This window comes from Mesoplodon densirostris, chromosome 9, assembly GCF_025265405.1.
Source record: "Mesoplodon densirostris isolate mMesDen1 chromosome 9, mMesDen1 primary haplotype, whole genome shotgun sequence".
Taxonomy (NCBI): domain Eukaryota; kingdom Metazoa; phylum Chordata; class Mammalia; order Artiodactyla; family Ziphiidae; genus Mesoplodon; species Mesoplodon densirostris.
Window position 1 is genome coordinate 56618504 of NC_082669.1, and position 15908 is coordinate 56634411.

The 15908-nt window shown below is 38.7% G+C and overlaps 1 protein-coding gene across 14 annotated transcripts in view; it reads left to right on the top strand.

The window, feature by feature from the left end:
* HEPACAM2 (HEPACAM family member 2) overlaps positions 1–15908 on the top strand; it is a 98389-nt gene that overhangs the window by 6064 nt on the left and 76417 nt on the right. For 7 of the 14 annotated variants that reach the window (XM_060107875.1, XM_060107876.1, XM_060107882.1 and 4 more), the window contains exons 1-2: positions 8744–9137; positions 13802–14086. In XM_060107875.1, coding sequence (XP_059963858.1) covers positions 8744–9137; positions 13802–14086 — 679 coding nt within the window. Of the gene's footprint in view, positions 1–8743; positions 9138–13801; positions 14087–15908 lie in introns of those variants that run through there. The other 7 variants (XM_060107881.1, XM_060107878.1, XM_060107890.1 and 4 more) reach the window with 3 other exon arrangements.

A 15908-nucleotide genomic window follows, 5' to 3' on the forward strand; every position in this document is an offset into this window, starting at 1 on the left:
TTACCATTTTTCTGAAGCTTGGAGAGGTCATAAAGTGACCTCTGAAGAGGCCTCAGGTTTTCCAATAGTCACTTGTTTTCTTTGCCTGTGGAAACAGTTCTGGAAGCTTTAATGCTAAAAGTGTTTCCAAACTTGAACTCCAAAATAACTATCATTCCTTTTTTTTACCTTTAATTACACTTGAGGAATATTCTTCCTTCCCCTATTATCACTGAACTTCTTCAGTGAGCCTTTACTTTAAAAAAATGATTTATGCAAGGAATTTTGCTTGATTAGATGCAAATTTTTATTTTATATAGCAAAGGCTTGGGCTAGAACCTTCTTGCAGTAGATGAAATGAAATAGGGGTTAACTTATAACTTAGTAAATTAAGCGGAAATGTGCAGACTGCCTGCTGCCATGGCAGTGAAAAGGCCAGGCAGAAAATCTGTAGCCCAGATACCACCGTAAGAGGCAAGATTGTCTCTGGGCCTTGGTTCACTTACTCTGTGCTTCAGTTGTGAAAATGTGACCTCAGATATTATCTTTTGGTTTAAGCTTTTATCTATAATTACACATGGTCCATGATTCAGTGTCACTTGGAAACACACCTGTGGTTTGCTTTTAAAAATTACATGAATCCATAGATTCAATAAAACCATGGCAGACATTTGTAACAGGAAATACTACATAGAAAAATACACATTTAAAGACATTAAGGTGCTCTGTTTTCTTTGGTATAACTTTTACATGTTACTTAGTGACTTCATGGTGATTTATAACTGTTTAGCAGATACATGAAATACTGCAGTTTTCATTGAAAAAAATTTTAATTTCAAAATAATGGCATCGTTTTACATGATAGGAAACCCGCTTTTGTTTTTCAGGAAATTTCACAATATGCTCTCATTATGAAAGCATACTGGGTTTCATTAGAGTCACCCAAAAGGATGTTTTCCTTCATGTGATTATTAATAACTAAGAATAATTCATGAAATATGCTGACAATTACTGATAATCGCTAAGAAGCTGTTCTGAAAGTCACAAGCCTATTTTTTTTGCAGAGCATATAACAGGTGTTCCCACTCCCTGTGTCCTTTGTATACACATTCATTCTGTATTCAAATCACAGAAGCAAGAGGCAGGCTAGGGTATGTTACCTCACTGCTAATTTCCCTGGCAAATAAACCAGCAGCTGCTGGTCCATGAACCAAGTTGCCACCAGGAACAGGGCACTGTATGCATGGGACAGGATGCTTTCATGGAGCCCTTCAGCAGCACGGTTGGGGTCTTTCAGTGCAAAATATACCTCCTTCTCTTAGGTAAGGCACTGCATGAAGTTTGTTCTAGCTACCTTTTTATTAAATTGTGGGCATAAGGTAAATATTTGCTTTAGGCTGTAGATTCACTCAGATAATTGAAGAGCAGCTCAGAATTTTAAACAATAACACACTTTGTTCCAGCAAAGAAACAGGATCATTTAGAAGAAGTGAGATTCAATAAATAGATGGTTATTGTTTTCTTAGGACAACAATTATTGTAAGTAGCACTCATTAAGAAAGTTAAGACATTCTAAAAGCTTAATGAATCTCTTCTTTTTACAGAGTTTATATATAGGTTCAATGCTTTTTAATGCATTCTACTTTGGCAAATATTCTTGTAGGTCATGAATTTGTGACCGCTTACAGTGAAACTTAAAACAAGTTTTGAACATGGTTTTGGGCTGTTTTAATTAAAGGTATTGTGGCAAACTGTTAGCTCTACCTATTTTTTACCTATCTTATGAAATGTGGAAAGAAGTGAGATTCCAAACTGACAAAAAATATTTTATACACAATCGGGAGAAATGTGTTTAAAAGTATTATTTCTCCAAAATGCCTTTAGCCTTTCTCTTTGACCAATGGCTAGTTCAATTAAAATTTTTTTTCTCTACTTTAATATTTCTCCTTCATTTTCCTCTTTAACCTTAGAGTTTAAAGTCTTTCTCCAACATTCCCACTGTTTTTATGTCATCATTATTTTCACCAGGTGTTTTCTTTCCATTCTTCCTATTTATCAGTTTTAAAAGTCTCTTGTTTTATTTATATCCAAGAGACAGGAATTAAAAAAAACTTTATTCCTTAAATTTTAAGAACAAATTATCTAAATAAACAACTTAAGTTTTAGCCTTCTTCAGTAGTTTAGAGCTTTGCACTTACTGGTATCTTATGGTATAGTTTTCATAGTAAATGTGATTGTTATTTACATTTGTCCCTAATATTGTTCATATTCCACATATTTGAAATATACAGTTTGTAAATTTTTTAAATGTTTGAGTTTTCCATAGTCGTGATTGTTGTTCCAGTGTTTATGTTGTCAAATTCAAGCCTATATAGCTGTTTAGGTTTTGAAATTTTTAGGAAAATTAAGCAATGACCGTAACTGGCTTTTTTATCTTTGTGCATTTTTCTGGGCTTTGAAAGTATCCTTTGTGTCAGTGCCACACTTAATTTTATAACAATGGGACTGCTGTCATTTCCTAAGTAATTGTTTGTAATTGGCTTTAAGAAGAACTTAGAGACAATTCATTTGAAGAATTCTACTAAAATAAAATTAAACATACTTTAGAGAAATAGCATGTTCATAGGTAGCTAAAGCAGTTATTATCCCTTAAGATTTTCTTTCTTTCACAAATTTACTTTTCTCCATTGGTAGTATGTTGTAAAGACCATGGGTAATTTGGAAATTTTTTTGTATTTTGGAATATTGAGTATCAGTTTGTTTTTTCTTTTAAAAAAATCTTAGAAATTTGAAGCCCAAATGTAGTTCGTAAAGTCTGTTCAAAGTACATTATAATTTCTGTTTTCTCTAAAGATACAAGAGTTTATTTTCAGTCAATAATAGTTGTGTTGTGCTTGCTAATATCATACATGGCAGTGGGGAAGTAAATGCCAACTATTTTGAGCCACAGTAGAGGTCACTTTGTGAAGTCTGATGTTTATATTAAATACAGTGAAACTGGTCTAGGGAGTCTTTTGTTGCTGGAATATAGATAAATTTTGCAATATGACGTCAAAAGTGTTCTTTATCGCTGGACAGTCCTTTATAATGTCTTAGTTTTATAGTTTAAGGGAGTCTCTGAAGGGGAGAGTATTGCTATAACTTTGTACGTCAGATTTTTTTTTTAATTTTATAAATTTATTTATTTATTTATTTTTGGCTGCGTTGGGTCTTTGTTGCTGCGCGCAGGCTTTCTCTAGTTGTGGCGAACAGGGGCTACTCTTCATTGTGGTGCGTGGGCTTCTCATTGCGGTGGCTTCTCTTGTTGCGGAGCATGGGCTCTAGGCGCACAGGCTACAGTAGTTGTGGCACGCGGGCTCAGTAGTTGTGGCTTGCGGGCTCTAGAGCGCAGGCTCAGTAGCTGTGGTGCACGGGCTTAGTTGCTCCACGGCATGTGGGATCTTCCCGGACCAGTGCTCGAACCCGTGTCCCCTGCATTGGCAGACGGATTCTTAACCACTGTGCCACCAGGGAAGTCCCTGTATGTCAGATTTTTAATGGTATTATCAATGTTCTCCAAATTAGTGTAGTGCCTTATATGCAAAAAGTCGAGAGTTTCCTTTTTTGTACTCAAAAAGTACGTATTAGTGAATCTAATAATAAAATTGAATTTTCATTTATGTTCAAATATTTGCAATATTAAGGGGAAATTAAAATTTCATCCATTTTTATATCATTTATTTTCATAAAGTTTATTTGTTCTTACAGAGGTTGACTTCCTAAAATCAATAGTTTAGTCATTTACGTTTTCTCGTACAACAAGGAAAGAGCACTTGAAAATTTCTCAAAATGAAGCCAATTTTTTTAAGTCCGTAAGCTGCTGTTTTGCCAGCATGGATTCCACACCTGTCAGGGGAAATATAGCAATGGCAAAAGAGTATGTGATTCTAAAATGTAGCAAAAGCATCCTATTATCTGTTTATTCTGCAAAGTTCACTACAAGTAACGATTGCATCATATCAATAGATTCATGTCTTTCCTGCAAAATAAAAAGATTTTAGTGGCTGAGATTAAAAACTGTATAAAGAAAATTTCATTCTTCACTGATACTCTTATAACTTGCTACCTATAATTTATCTGATAAAAATGGTGTAGGCAGGGCTTCCCTGGTGGCGCAATGGTTGAGAGTCTACCTGCTGATGCAGGGGACACGGGTTCGTGCCCCTGTCCGGGAGGATCCCACATGCCGCGGAGCGGCTGGACCCGTGAGCCATGGCCGCTGAACCTGCGCGTCCAGAACCTGTGCTCCACAACAGGAGAGGCCACAGCAGTGAGAGGCCCGCGTACCACAAAAAAAAAAAAAAAAAAAAATGGTGTAGGCAATCTAAGCAAACAGCTATTGTAACAGCTGTGCTGTCTTCTCACTGTCATACATATATTTGAAAAAGCACACATATTTGAAAAAAAATTAAATAACATGATTTCATATCATTTGTTATGATAAGCATTGAATATATTCAGAGATACTACTGATGGTAATATATTATTTAAGGTATTATATTACATGATGCAGTTTCTAAAATAGACTAAAGAACTAGTTCACTCCCCTTAATGATTATTGTAAGTGCCATATAAAATGTTATTTTCTGCTAAAGTAGTTTCATTTTTCCCTGGGCTGCAATATTTGTATCATATTTAATATTTTATTAAATAAAATTTCTTCCCATAACTTCAGTCATAGACTCTCCAATCAAGCTTTCTTACTTAAGATTCAGCTTTCTGAGTCAAGATCCAAAAGTCACCTACATTTCTATTCTAGTCATGCTCGCACTCCATGGTAAGAAAATGCCTCCCAATCATTTTCAGAATATTACAAACTCAGTTAATCTTTTTCAACTCAACCACACAAAAAGTAGAGAAAAAGCGTTCTTCCCCTTTTCAGAAAAAAAAAAAAATGTAAACAAGGACTTCTGCAATAATTTCCCCAAACTCCGAGAACAGATTGGCCAGAATTGCACTCAGGCCATCTCTATCTACAGCTCAATCTAGCAGTGGTTTCTAGGTTGAGCTGTGAAATGTATTAAGGGGACCAATAAGTCAATGACCAAATTGCTTACTGTCGGAGGCAACTACCGAGTTTTATATCAGGAGCCATGCCGTTTTTTTCCAGTGCATTCTCAAGGCAATGATGTAGATTCCCACCATCCCCCTTGATACCTTGGCAAAAAGCACAGAACTGCCACTTTATTAAAAGATATCCAACTTAATAAGTGGACTTAAATCTGAGATTCAATACTGCAAAATTCTTTGGGCCCTCTCTCACTAAAATATGAGTCCTTCCCCTTTAAACTGTAGGGTAGCTGCTACCCTGAGAAAAGCACCTTAGGATGTCAAGAACATAAACCTAAAGAGTAGAGAGAGGCCTTGGACCTCATCTAATATTACCCTTTTTTCACACATAAGAAAACTGCCATCCAGAGAATTAAAATGACTTATCTAAGGTCAGTTACCTAATCACCATTTTATCCCAAGTAGGTGTTCTGTACTAAGACCTCGTATTTCAGTGTACTTTTAACTTTATCAAAGTAGGAAATTCAGAAATCTCTCTGCAAGTTTAGAAAATAGGTTCCTGAAATCCCTATTTCCAGGCAATTTGCAAGTGATTAATTTAAGACTGTATGGACAAGGGAGTCCAAGATCAAGAATGAACCGTGAAAACCCTCAGGAATATTTTTGTATTCACTGAAGTAAAAAAGGAAACAGCAACACAATAAATACAGTGAAAAGTACATTTTACATATCTTAAGTTAGTAATAATGGGTGCTAAAAAGCTAGTTCTGCTTACCAGGAACTTGTTAGGCACTTCCTATCACCAATTACAATGAAAGACATGAAAATGCATGTTGTTTCACGCAGATAACACATGTACTAAGAGGAATCTTGTCCTGTACAGGTCCGCCATCCAATGCCCAATGTCTTTCTGTATCTGTGACTTCAAGAGCTTCACTCCCTTCTCTCAGTCTCTGCTTCACGTATCTCAGACATCACTAGTTTTAAGTCCTAGATTTACTCTCTCATCTCCCTTTAGCTCTCTTATGATTTCCTTGCCTTTTCTGCAGTACACTTTATCTCCTCTTTATAATTCCCAGCAACAAGCTCCTTCTTTTTCTAATGATTCAAATTAAGAAGAACTACAAATTTAACATTCTTGCACTTGCCAGAAAAGAAAACAGAAGCAAATCCTCATAACTTTGTAACTCCTTTGTTATGGACCAGATCACTACAATGAATGTACAGGTACAGCCCATTATCAGAAAAAAAATTACATGTCAATCACAAATACACACAGAGCCCAAGGAGACTGTAAGACACATATTTATTTTTCCCATAGAGTCACCTAATTTTTAGTCTGTATGGTCAGTTTCAGTTGAGCATCTAGGCACCCCTTCTCCCCTTAACCTCCTCTGATCTTCCTCTTTGTCCTTTCTCCTCTTCAGTTCCTTGCTCTGAGTTCCCTGCTGGCCCCAGGGTCTCACTGTTTACCAACAGCTACCCAAAAATGAAAACCATGGAAATCTTTGCTCTAACCTCCACCCTGGGAAAGAAAGAGAGGAATTTACTGTTGGTAGAATTTGATTCCTCATAGGAGCAGACCTACCTATTTCAGTTTCTCCAAATAAATCATTGAACAAACAGACCTTTCTACCATTCTCTTCCTAATATTGATGACCTTCCACAACATGATTCAGATAAATCTTAAAGATCCCCTTCCTAGTAGAGATGAAAAGGGAGAAGCAATCAAAGAAGATAAACATTTTGTATATGACAAAATTGAAATCGTAAGATATCTCTATTTGTGCCCAAATTTTCATCCCTCCTCACCTAGGATTCTTTTCCACCCTCACCCATCTGTTTTGTGCTTCATCAAGATTTCTCTTTCTAGTGATCATTCCAATAGCTCCAAACATGCTGTTCAGCATCTATCCAAAGAAACAAAAAGAAATTTTAAAAAATACTTTTTCTGCTCCTTTTCTCAGCAAAACTCCCCAGAAGTGTTGTCTATGCCAACTGTCTCCAATTTCCTTTCCGTTCTTTCTTTTTTCCATCACTGCTCAAAAGACTTCACATTTAAATTCCTCTCATTTTCTCCTCCACTGTTCATACGATGGAGGTACAGTATTGCTCCCCTTTAAAATGAGGATTTTGAAGCAAAGAGCTTTTGATTAGTATTCTAATCAAAATGGTAGAAAATGGTAGCTACATGGTAACCTGAGCTAAGGAGGACTCTCTTCTCAATTGTAAATATATATATATATATATATATATATATATATATATATATACTAGATAAAATAAAACAATATATAGCTCAAGGTAAAGAAGGGGAAATCTCCAGGTGCCAGAAACTACGAAGAAACCTTGCCTCTTAGATTTCTAATGGGCATCTAAAATGAACATGTCCAAAGCTGACTCCCAATCTTTCCACAAAAATGTCTCCCACAGTATTCCCCATGATTAATTGATTAGTTGCCCATTAATAAATGACGACTCCATTCTTCCAGCTGATCAGGTCAACAACCTTAGACTCATTCTTTTTTTTTTTTTTTTTTTTTTTTTTTTCTTTTTTTTGCGGTATGCGGGCCTCTCACTGTTGTGGCCTCTCCCGTTGCGGAGCACAGGCTCCGGACGCGCAGGCCCAGCGGCCATGGCTCACGGGCCCAGCCGCTCCGCGGCATATGGGATCCTCCCAGACCGGGGCACGAACCCGTATCCCCTGCATCGGCAGGCGGACTCTCAACCACTTGCGCCACCAGGGAGGCCCTTAGACTCATTCTTGACTCATCTTTGTTTCTTGTATCCCACCCGCAATGTGTCATCAAATTCTGTTAGCACCACCAGGCTTTTCTCACAATATCTTTTACTAGCACCCTTATCTACAGCACAGTCATCTCTTGCCTACTTTACTGCAGTCATCTCCTAAGTGGTCTCCCTGCTCCTGCTCTTTCCCCTATTTCAGTCAGTTCTCACGGCAGCTAGAGTACACCTAAAAAAATAAAAAGAAAGACCTCTATCCCTCTTGCTCACAAAAATCCAGCTGAGTTCCCACCTCACTCAAAGTAAAATTGCCAAAGTGTTTGCCATGACCCTAAGGCACTCCCTGGTCTGGGCCAGCCACCTTGCTGGCCTCCTGTCTCACCACACTCCACCTTCTCCACCTGCTCCTGCCTCTTGCTGTGGCTCAAACACACCAACCAGATCCCTGCTTCTGAGCAGGAATAACCAGTCACAACTGGTCATAGTTTAATGCCGTTCTCCTTAGGATATTTGCATTTGGCAAGGCTTCAGCTAAAAGGAAAAACTTCCAATTATGGACTTTTAAGCCATTTCAGAAGACTGTGGAGGAAGATTCTCAGGAGGAAGTAGCCCCTCAACCACACAGTTTGATTAGGATATGATATGACTCGGACATTAATCAGTCACAATTTCAAATTTTTTAAAAGGTCTCATTGGACTTTAGAACTAATAATCTTTCCCAGTTCTCCTTTTCCCATTATTCTTTAACAGTTAGAGATAATAACTTCTGCTTTTCCTTTTCATCTTGCCTTTAAAGAGGTCATGCAATGAACAGCCTTTGTGGGGAGTTTTTAAAATGCAGGTCTCAGAGACAAATAAGTACCTCTACAGCTAACCAGTACTAGAAGAGTCAGTACCTAGAAGCCTCTCTTCTTTGAAAAGGATTATCGCCCAATCAGGTTCTCTCTGTATTTCCCCTTTAGATTGTGAAATGTGGTCCAGGGTCTTTACAACTTTCCTTTCCTTCATAGCAGGTGCTTGTTCCGGGCTGAAGGTGGCGGTGCCATCACACACAGTCCATGGCATCAGGGGTCAGGCTCTCTACCTCCCCGTACACTATGGATTCCACACTCCAGCATCAGACATCCAGATCATATGGCTGTTTGAGAGACCCCACACGATGCCCAAATACTTACTGGGCTCTGTGAACAAGTCTGTGGTTCCCGACTTGGAATACCAACACAAATTCACCATGATGCCACCCAATGCCTCCCTGCTCATCAACCCATTGCAGTTCACTGATGAAGGCAATTACATCGTGAAGGTCAACATTCAGGGAAATGGAACTGTGTCAGCTAGTCAGAAGATTCAAGTTACTGTTGATGGTAAGTCCGCTATAAGTGACATGGGCAGCTGAGTAGCACAGCAGTTAGCAATGGCTCAGGAGATTAGACTACCTGGGCTTTAGGTCCTGGCTCTGCAACTTTGGGCAAATTAACCCTCAGAGCCTCAGTGGCTCATGGCACGAATGACATTATCCACCTCATGAGGCTTTGTGAGGATTAAATAAGACTTGCATGTAAAGTATATGCGCAGTGCCCAGCTAAAGGTAACCAAGCAGTAAGGAGAACGTATTATTTGTTTGCCTGGAAACTATCAGGTATAAAGTTGCTGATATAATGAGGCAGAGAAAATTTTATTTCTCATTAACAGAATGTACCCTGGGAAGCGCCCCATTTTTGTCACATAAAGAATTTTTATTTTGGTACACTGGGGAGGATGAAACTTGCTCAGTGACCATACTTAAGCAACAATAGAATTTGCTGGGTATGTCCTCTGAGGGAGAGTGCGGTTCAGCTAACTTTCAGACATTTATTTTCCTTATTGAGGTATGTAAGCAGCATACCTTAAATATACTACACCCAAAGCCCAACTTCTGATTTTTCCCCCCTAAACCTGTCTATTTAACAATATTCCTCTGTTTTAGCAAATAGCAGCTTCATTCCTTCAGTTGCTTAGGACAAAACCTTGCCATCACCCTTGACTCCCTCTTTCTCTCACACCCCACATCCAGTCCACAAGTTAACCCTGCCATCTTTACCTTCAAGATATGGACAGAAGTGAGTCACTTCTCACCACGCCCACTACCGCCCCGCTCAACCCCACCATCAGCTCTGGCCTGAACTGTCCTAACAGCCTGCTGTCCACTCTCCCCGTTTCTACCCCTGCCTCCTGCAGCTCAGAATCCTCCCATAGCTTCCTGTCTCACTCACAAGCAAAGCCAAAGTGCTAGCGATGTCCCACAAGGCCCAGTGTGACCCCCCCAACATACCCACTACCTCTCTGACCCCTTCCCACCTCTCCTCCCCTCACTCACTCTGTTCTGACCACACTGGCCTCCTCGCTCTTCCTAGAACAGGCCAAACACACTCACACCTCAGGGCCTTTGTACTTGACGGTTCTCTCTACCTAGATTGCTCTTCTCCTAGGTAATGGCACTATCCCCTATTTCCTTTCGGTCCCAGCCAGAGTGTCACTTTATCTGTAAAGGCTTTCCTGACCACCTTATGTAAAGTATACAGAGAGAGGGAGAGAGAGTTACTCTTTATCTTGAGTTCTGCTTTATTCTATTCATAACACTGGACGTATTGTATATTTTTATTTTTTTATTGTTTCTCTTACTTGCCTAGAATACAAGGTCCATGGAAGCAGGCTTTGTATTGTTTGCTGCTTTTTCCTCACTGCCTAAACCCCGATGCAGGCCATTTGTAGGCACTCAGTAAATATGTGCACAGTAAATGAGTGGAAACTGGAGGGCTTGCAGGGAAACAAAGACACAGGATGTGGCAGCAGATGCCTAGAGAACAACTTTGGGGAGAGAAAAGGAGGACGTTTTCATATTTTCATGAAATTCTCCTGGGTAGTATCTTGTCTCTCCCTCCAAACTTTTAATAGAACATCCATTACTTGTTAATATGTAGTACAATTGGATCTGTTTATGGACATGCAGCCAAAAGTTCTTTCTAAAAATTTTTTTATTGAGGTATAGTTGATTTACAATATTATATTAGTTACAGGTATACAATACAGTGATTCAAAAATTTTATAGATTATACTCCATTTACAGTTATTATAAAATATTGGATCTGTTCCCTGTGCTGTACAATATATCCTTGTAACTTATTTATTTTATACATAGTAGTTTGTACTTCTTATTAACCTACTCCTATATTGTGCCTTCCCCTGCAACGAAAAGGTCTTGATAGGGGTTTAGGGCCTGTGTAAAAAATCTTCTTAGGAAACTTCCATATCTGAGTTACACTGTTAAATGCAAGTGTATGATCACAGTACCATCGTCTATTCTAATGATTGGCTCTCCCATATGAGACCTTCAACATCACCTATTTGACTTATTCCATACCATATGTATTTCCATGCATGGGCACATTTGAAACATAAGCTTTTTCTACATAATAAATGTACCAATTCATTTTTCTTTTTAAATCATAGTAATGTAAACAAAAGCTATTCCAAACCCTTTGTTCTTGCCAGGGAATATAAAGGGTTAAATTGAGTGGACCACTTGATTGCACCCATCTTGAGAAAGGCTGGAGCCTTCAGAACTACTCAGCACCCCTGCAAGTTACCTTTCAACCTCTTTTCTCCTTATCTTTCATTTTTTCCTGTCTTCTCTGGGCGGAAGGATTAGATCTGTTTGTGCTCTAATGCACATTTTCCAGTGTAAAAAAAATGTGAACATGAGTCAAGACAAATTTACCTGAGAAGATGCATCAACCCCAATTAAAAGTTGTTGTTGTTTTTTTAACATCTTTATTGGAGTAGAATTGCTTTATAATGGTGTGTTAGTTTCTGCTTTATAACAAAGTGAATCAGCTATACATATACATATATCCCCATATCTCCTCCCTCTTGCGTCTCCCTCCCACCCTCCCTATCCCACCCCTCTAGGTGGTCACAAAGCACCGAGCTGATCTCCCTGTGCTATGAGGCTGCTTCCCACTAGCTATCTGTTTTACATTTGATACTGTATATATGTCCATGCCACTCTCTCACTTCATCCCAGCTTACCCTTCCCCCTCCCCATGTCCTCAAGTCTATTCTCTATGTCTACATCTTTATTCCTGTCCTGTCCCTAGGTTCTTCAGAAACATTTTTTTTAGATTCCATATATATGTGTTAGCATACGGTATTTGTTTTTCTCTTTCTGACTTACTTCACTCTGTATGACAGTCTCTAGGTCCATCCACCTAGCTACAAATAACTCAGTTTTGTTTCTTTTTATGGCCGAGTAATATTCCATTTTATATATGTGCCACATCTTCTTTATACATTCATCTGTCAATGGACACTTGGGTTGCTTCCATGTCCTGGTATTGTAAATAGAGCTGCAATGAACATTGTGGTACCTGACTCTTTTTGAATTATGGTTTTCTCAGGGTATATGCCCAGTAGTGGGATTGCTGGGTCATATGGTAGTTCTATTTTTAGTTTTTTGAGGAACCTCCATGCTGTTCTCCATAGTGGCTGTATCAATTTACATTCCCACAAACAGTGCAAGAGGGTTCCTTTTTCTCCACACCCTCTCCAGCATTTATTGTTTGTAGATTTTTTAATGATGGCCATTCTGACCCATGTGAGGTGATACCTCATTGTAGTTTTGACTTGCATTTCTATAATGATTAGTGATGTTGAGCATCCTTTCATGTGTTTGTTGGCAATCTGTATATCTTCTTTGGAGAAATGTCTATTTAGGTCTTCTGCCCATTTTTGGACTCGGTTGTTTGTTTTTTTGATATTGAGCTGCATGAGCCGCTTGTATATTTTGGAGATTAATCCTTTGTCTGTTGCTTCATTTGCAAATATTTTCTCCCATTCTGACAGTTGTCTTTTCGTCTTGTTTATGGTTTCCTTTGCTGTGCAAAAGCTTTGAAGTTTCATTAGGTCCCATTTGTTTATTTTTGTTTTTATTTCCCTTTCTCTAGGAGGTGGGTCAAAAAGGATCCTGCTGTAATTTATGTCAGGGTGTTCTGCCTAAGTTTTCCTCTAAGAGTTTTACAGTGCCTGGCTTAACTTTTAGGTCTTTAATCCATTTTTAGTTTATTTTTGCGTATGCTGTTAGGAAGTGTTCTAATTTCATTCTTTTACATGTAGCTGTCCAGTTTTCCCAGCACCACTTATTGGAGAGGCTGTCTTTTCTCCATTGTATGTTCTTACCTCCTTTATCAAAGATAAGGTGACCATACGTGCGTGGGTTTATCTCAACCCCAATTAAAAGTTCGATAGGAAATTGAAAGCTAAACATTGGAGCCAATTGTCTGTTGCTTATATATCATCTCATTCTCTGTGTGTCCTGTAATCATGCATAGAAGGAGATTATTATAGGCTTTCGTTCGTTAAAGTGACTAACATGGTACAGTGACTAACATAACGCTGCAGTATAAATACACAGTAATTAAAACATATAATTAGTTCACTTACATAGAAGGAAAAGTAAATGGTGCAAATGTGATTCTTTAAAACTTTCTCTCAATCCCCCCAAAGTATAATATATCTGAGCTTTGTATTTTGCAGATGGTGGGTAAGAATTTGGGCTCACCACATGTATCCCAACCAGCTGCTCTTGGGATATTAGGACAAATCAAGAGAGGGGAATAACTACGTAAACTTTGCTTGTGAGAGTACACCCTTATGGTGTCGGGGGAAAGCATAATGAACAGGAAATAAGGAAGCCGACATTCTCTACTACTAACTGCATTATCTATAAAGTAAAGGTTTCCATTAGAAAATCCTTGAAGAGTAACTTCTAGACTCAGTTATTTCTGCTATAAATGGTATTTTTATATTTTATCATTTTGTGTTTGCCATGACTTTTTTATTTTCTTCTTTAATTACTTCCTGAACTGTCTACATTTATAAAGTGCAAACCATTGGAATCATTTTCCTAGGATTTAATATTTGAAAGACCTCATAGACTTTTATTATAATTCTGTGGTGGCAAAAATCATTTCTATCTGTTCTGATGTTGCAGATCCTGTCACGAAACCAGTGGTCCAGAGTCAGCCTTCCTCTGGGGCTGTGGAGTACGTGGGGAACATGACCCTGACATGCCTCGTGGAAGGGGGCACCCGGCTGGTTTACCAGTGGCTAAAAAATGGGAGGCCTGTCCACACCAGCTCCACCAACTCCTTTTCTCTCCAAAACAACAGCCTTCATATTGTTCCAGTGACCAAAGAAGACATTGGGAATTACAGTTGCCTGGTGAAGAACCCTATCAGTGAGATGGAAAGTGACATCATTATGCCTACCATATATTGTAAGTTTTTAAAAATATGTACATACCCGTGAGTTTTCTTCTGGGAAGTTTTCACGAGAGGAGTCACAGAGAACATCACCAGATGTTGACACCAGATGTCATTTGGTTTTCACCATCATTTTAATATAGTACTAGGTGCAATTATACTTCCTAGGCACTGTCTTGTCATGAAATATAGTTACTTGCGCAACCCTGTTTCTTGAAATCAAGTTGAGATATTGGCCAGGGGCCTTTTAGGATACATTCTCTGACTCAGTGCATGTGTGACCTTAATTCTGTGGAAAGTAGGAACTTCAATTTCAAACCCAGAACCATGCAGAAGGCACTGATTTATTCACCCCCATGGAGGAAGAGCTGTTCATCATAAAATGGGAGAGGGATGTGCTCTGGAGCTGACTACAGGGAGAAAGAATGTTCCCGGGTTATGCATGGGAAATGTGGCCCAAGGCCTGGCTGTTCTCTCTGCCCATTTTCTCAGCTCCACTTCTAGAGGCAGGGTGCAGAGAGGATCACAGAGAAAACATAATTATTCTGCAGTAAGCTATTCAGCTTCCCAGGGAATCCGTAATTATTTTGGCTTTCAATTCTCTCTGGTTCTTTTTTCTGTTGATGTAGTTGCTATAGTTATTTTTGTTTAATCTCATGTACAAGTTAAGTTCACCAAACTTTTCATTTCATGTCATATTATCATCACCAACCCAAGCAAGATTTCTCTCTCTTGACTGTATTATTTTTCCCCATCCCCTCTGCTCCGTAGCACCACCTCCAATATGTTTAACATTGCATTCTAATTTCAGCTTCTCACAAGGTTTCTCAACCTCCACACTAATGACATTTTGGCTGGACAACTCTTTGTTGTGGGGAGTTGCCCTATGCATTATAGGATGTTTAATAGCATCCATGGCCCCTACCCACTACATACCAGTAGCACCCTCCCCTCAAGTTGTGACAACTAAAAATGTCTCTGGACGTTGCCATATGTCCCCTGAGTGTGGGGGAGAGGGACTGGTGTGTGCAAAATCTCCCCTAGTTGAACCAACGGCCTATCACATTGGGAAGTCATCTGATCAGTTACCATTATAGCTTAGTGCATGGCCACAACAGCAATATAACACAATAAATAAGGCATGGCAAAGCTCACTCTGTGGCATGAGGGTGGAGGTTTCAGCTGGTTGAATCACAAGGGTAAAATTAAGCCTTGTAAATGTATCTACTCACTCATCAAATATATCTGCATAATGCTCAGAAAGGCCCTAAAACCTAGTGTTTAGGTGCTTAGGAGGTAGACAGACCTAAGTGGGAAATGGGTTCTGTCACTACCTATGTGACTTTAAGAAATCCCTTGACCTTTCTGAGCCTCATCTGTAAAATGGAGATGGTTAAAACTACCTCACCACATTAAATGAAATCAATCCTCTCTGAAGAATAGTCAGTAGATGACACCAAGCAAGCATTCAGTAAATGGAAACTGTTTGTATTATTGATACATCTGTATTCTATTTTCTTCAATAGAAAATTGATAGTCTTCTTGAGGAAGTGTGTTATCAACTCTTTGGAAAAAAGTACCAGCATATGTAGTTTTTTCAACTAGATAAAGCTTAACAATAAAACTGAGCCGCAGAATTGTGGCAGGAAAAGCAACTTCTGGGAAGTGGAGTACAGTGGTGTGATAACAGTTATACAATAACGTTTGTTTAATTAAGCAAAATTAAGATAAAAATAGAACCATTGAATCTTAAAACTGGAAGCTCTCCTATTAGCAGAAGTGAGAAAATGTGGCAATGAAATGTATGAGAATGTCTTAGCTACAATAGGAATGTAT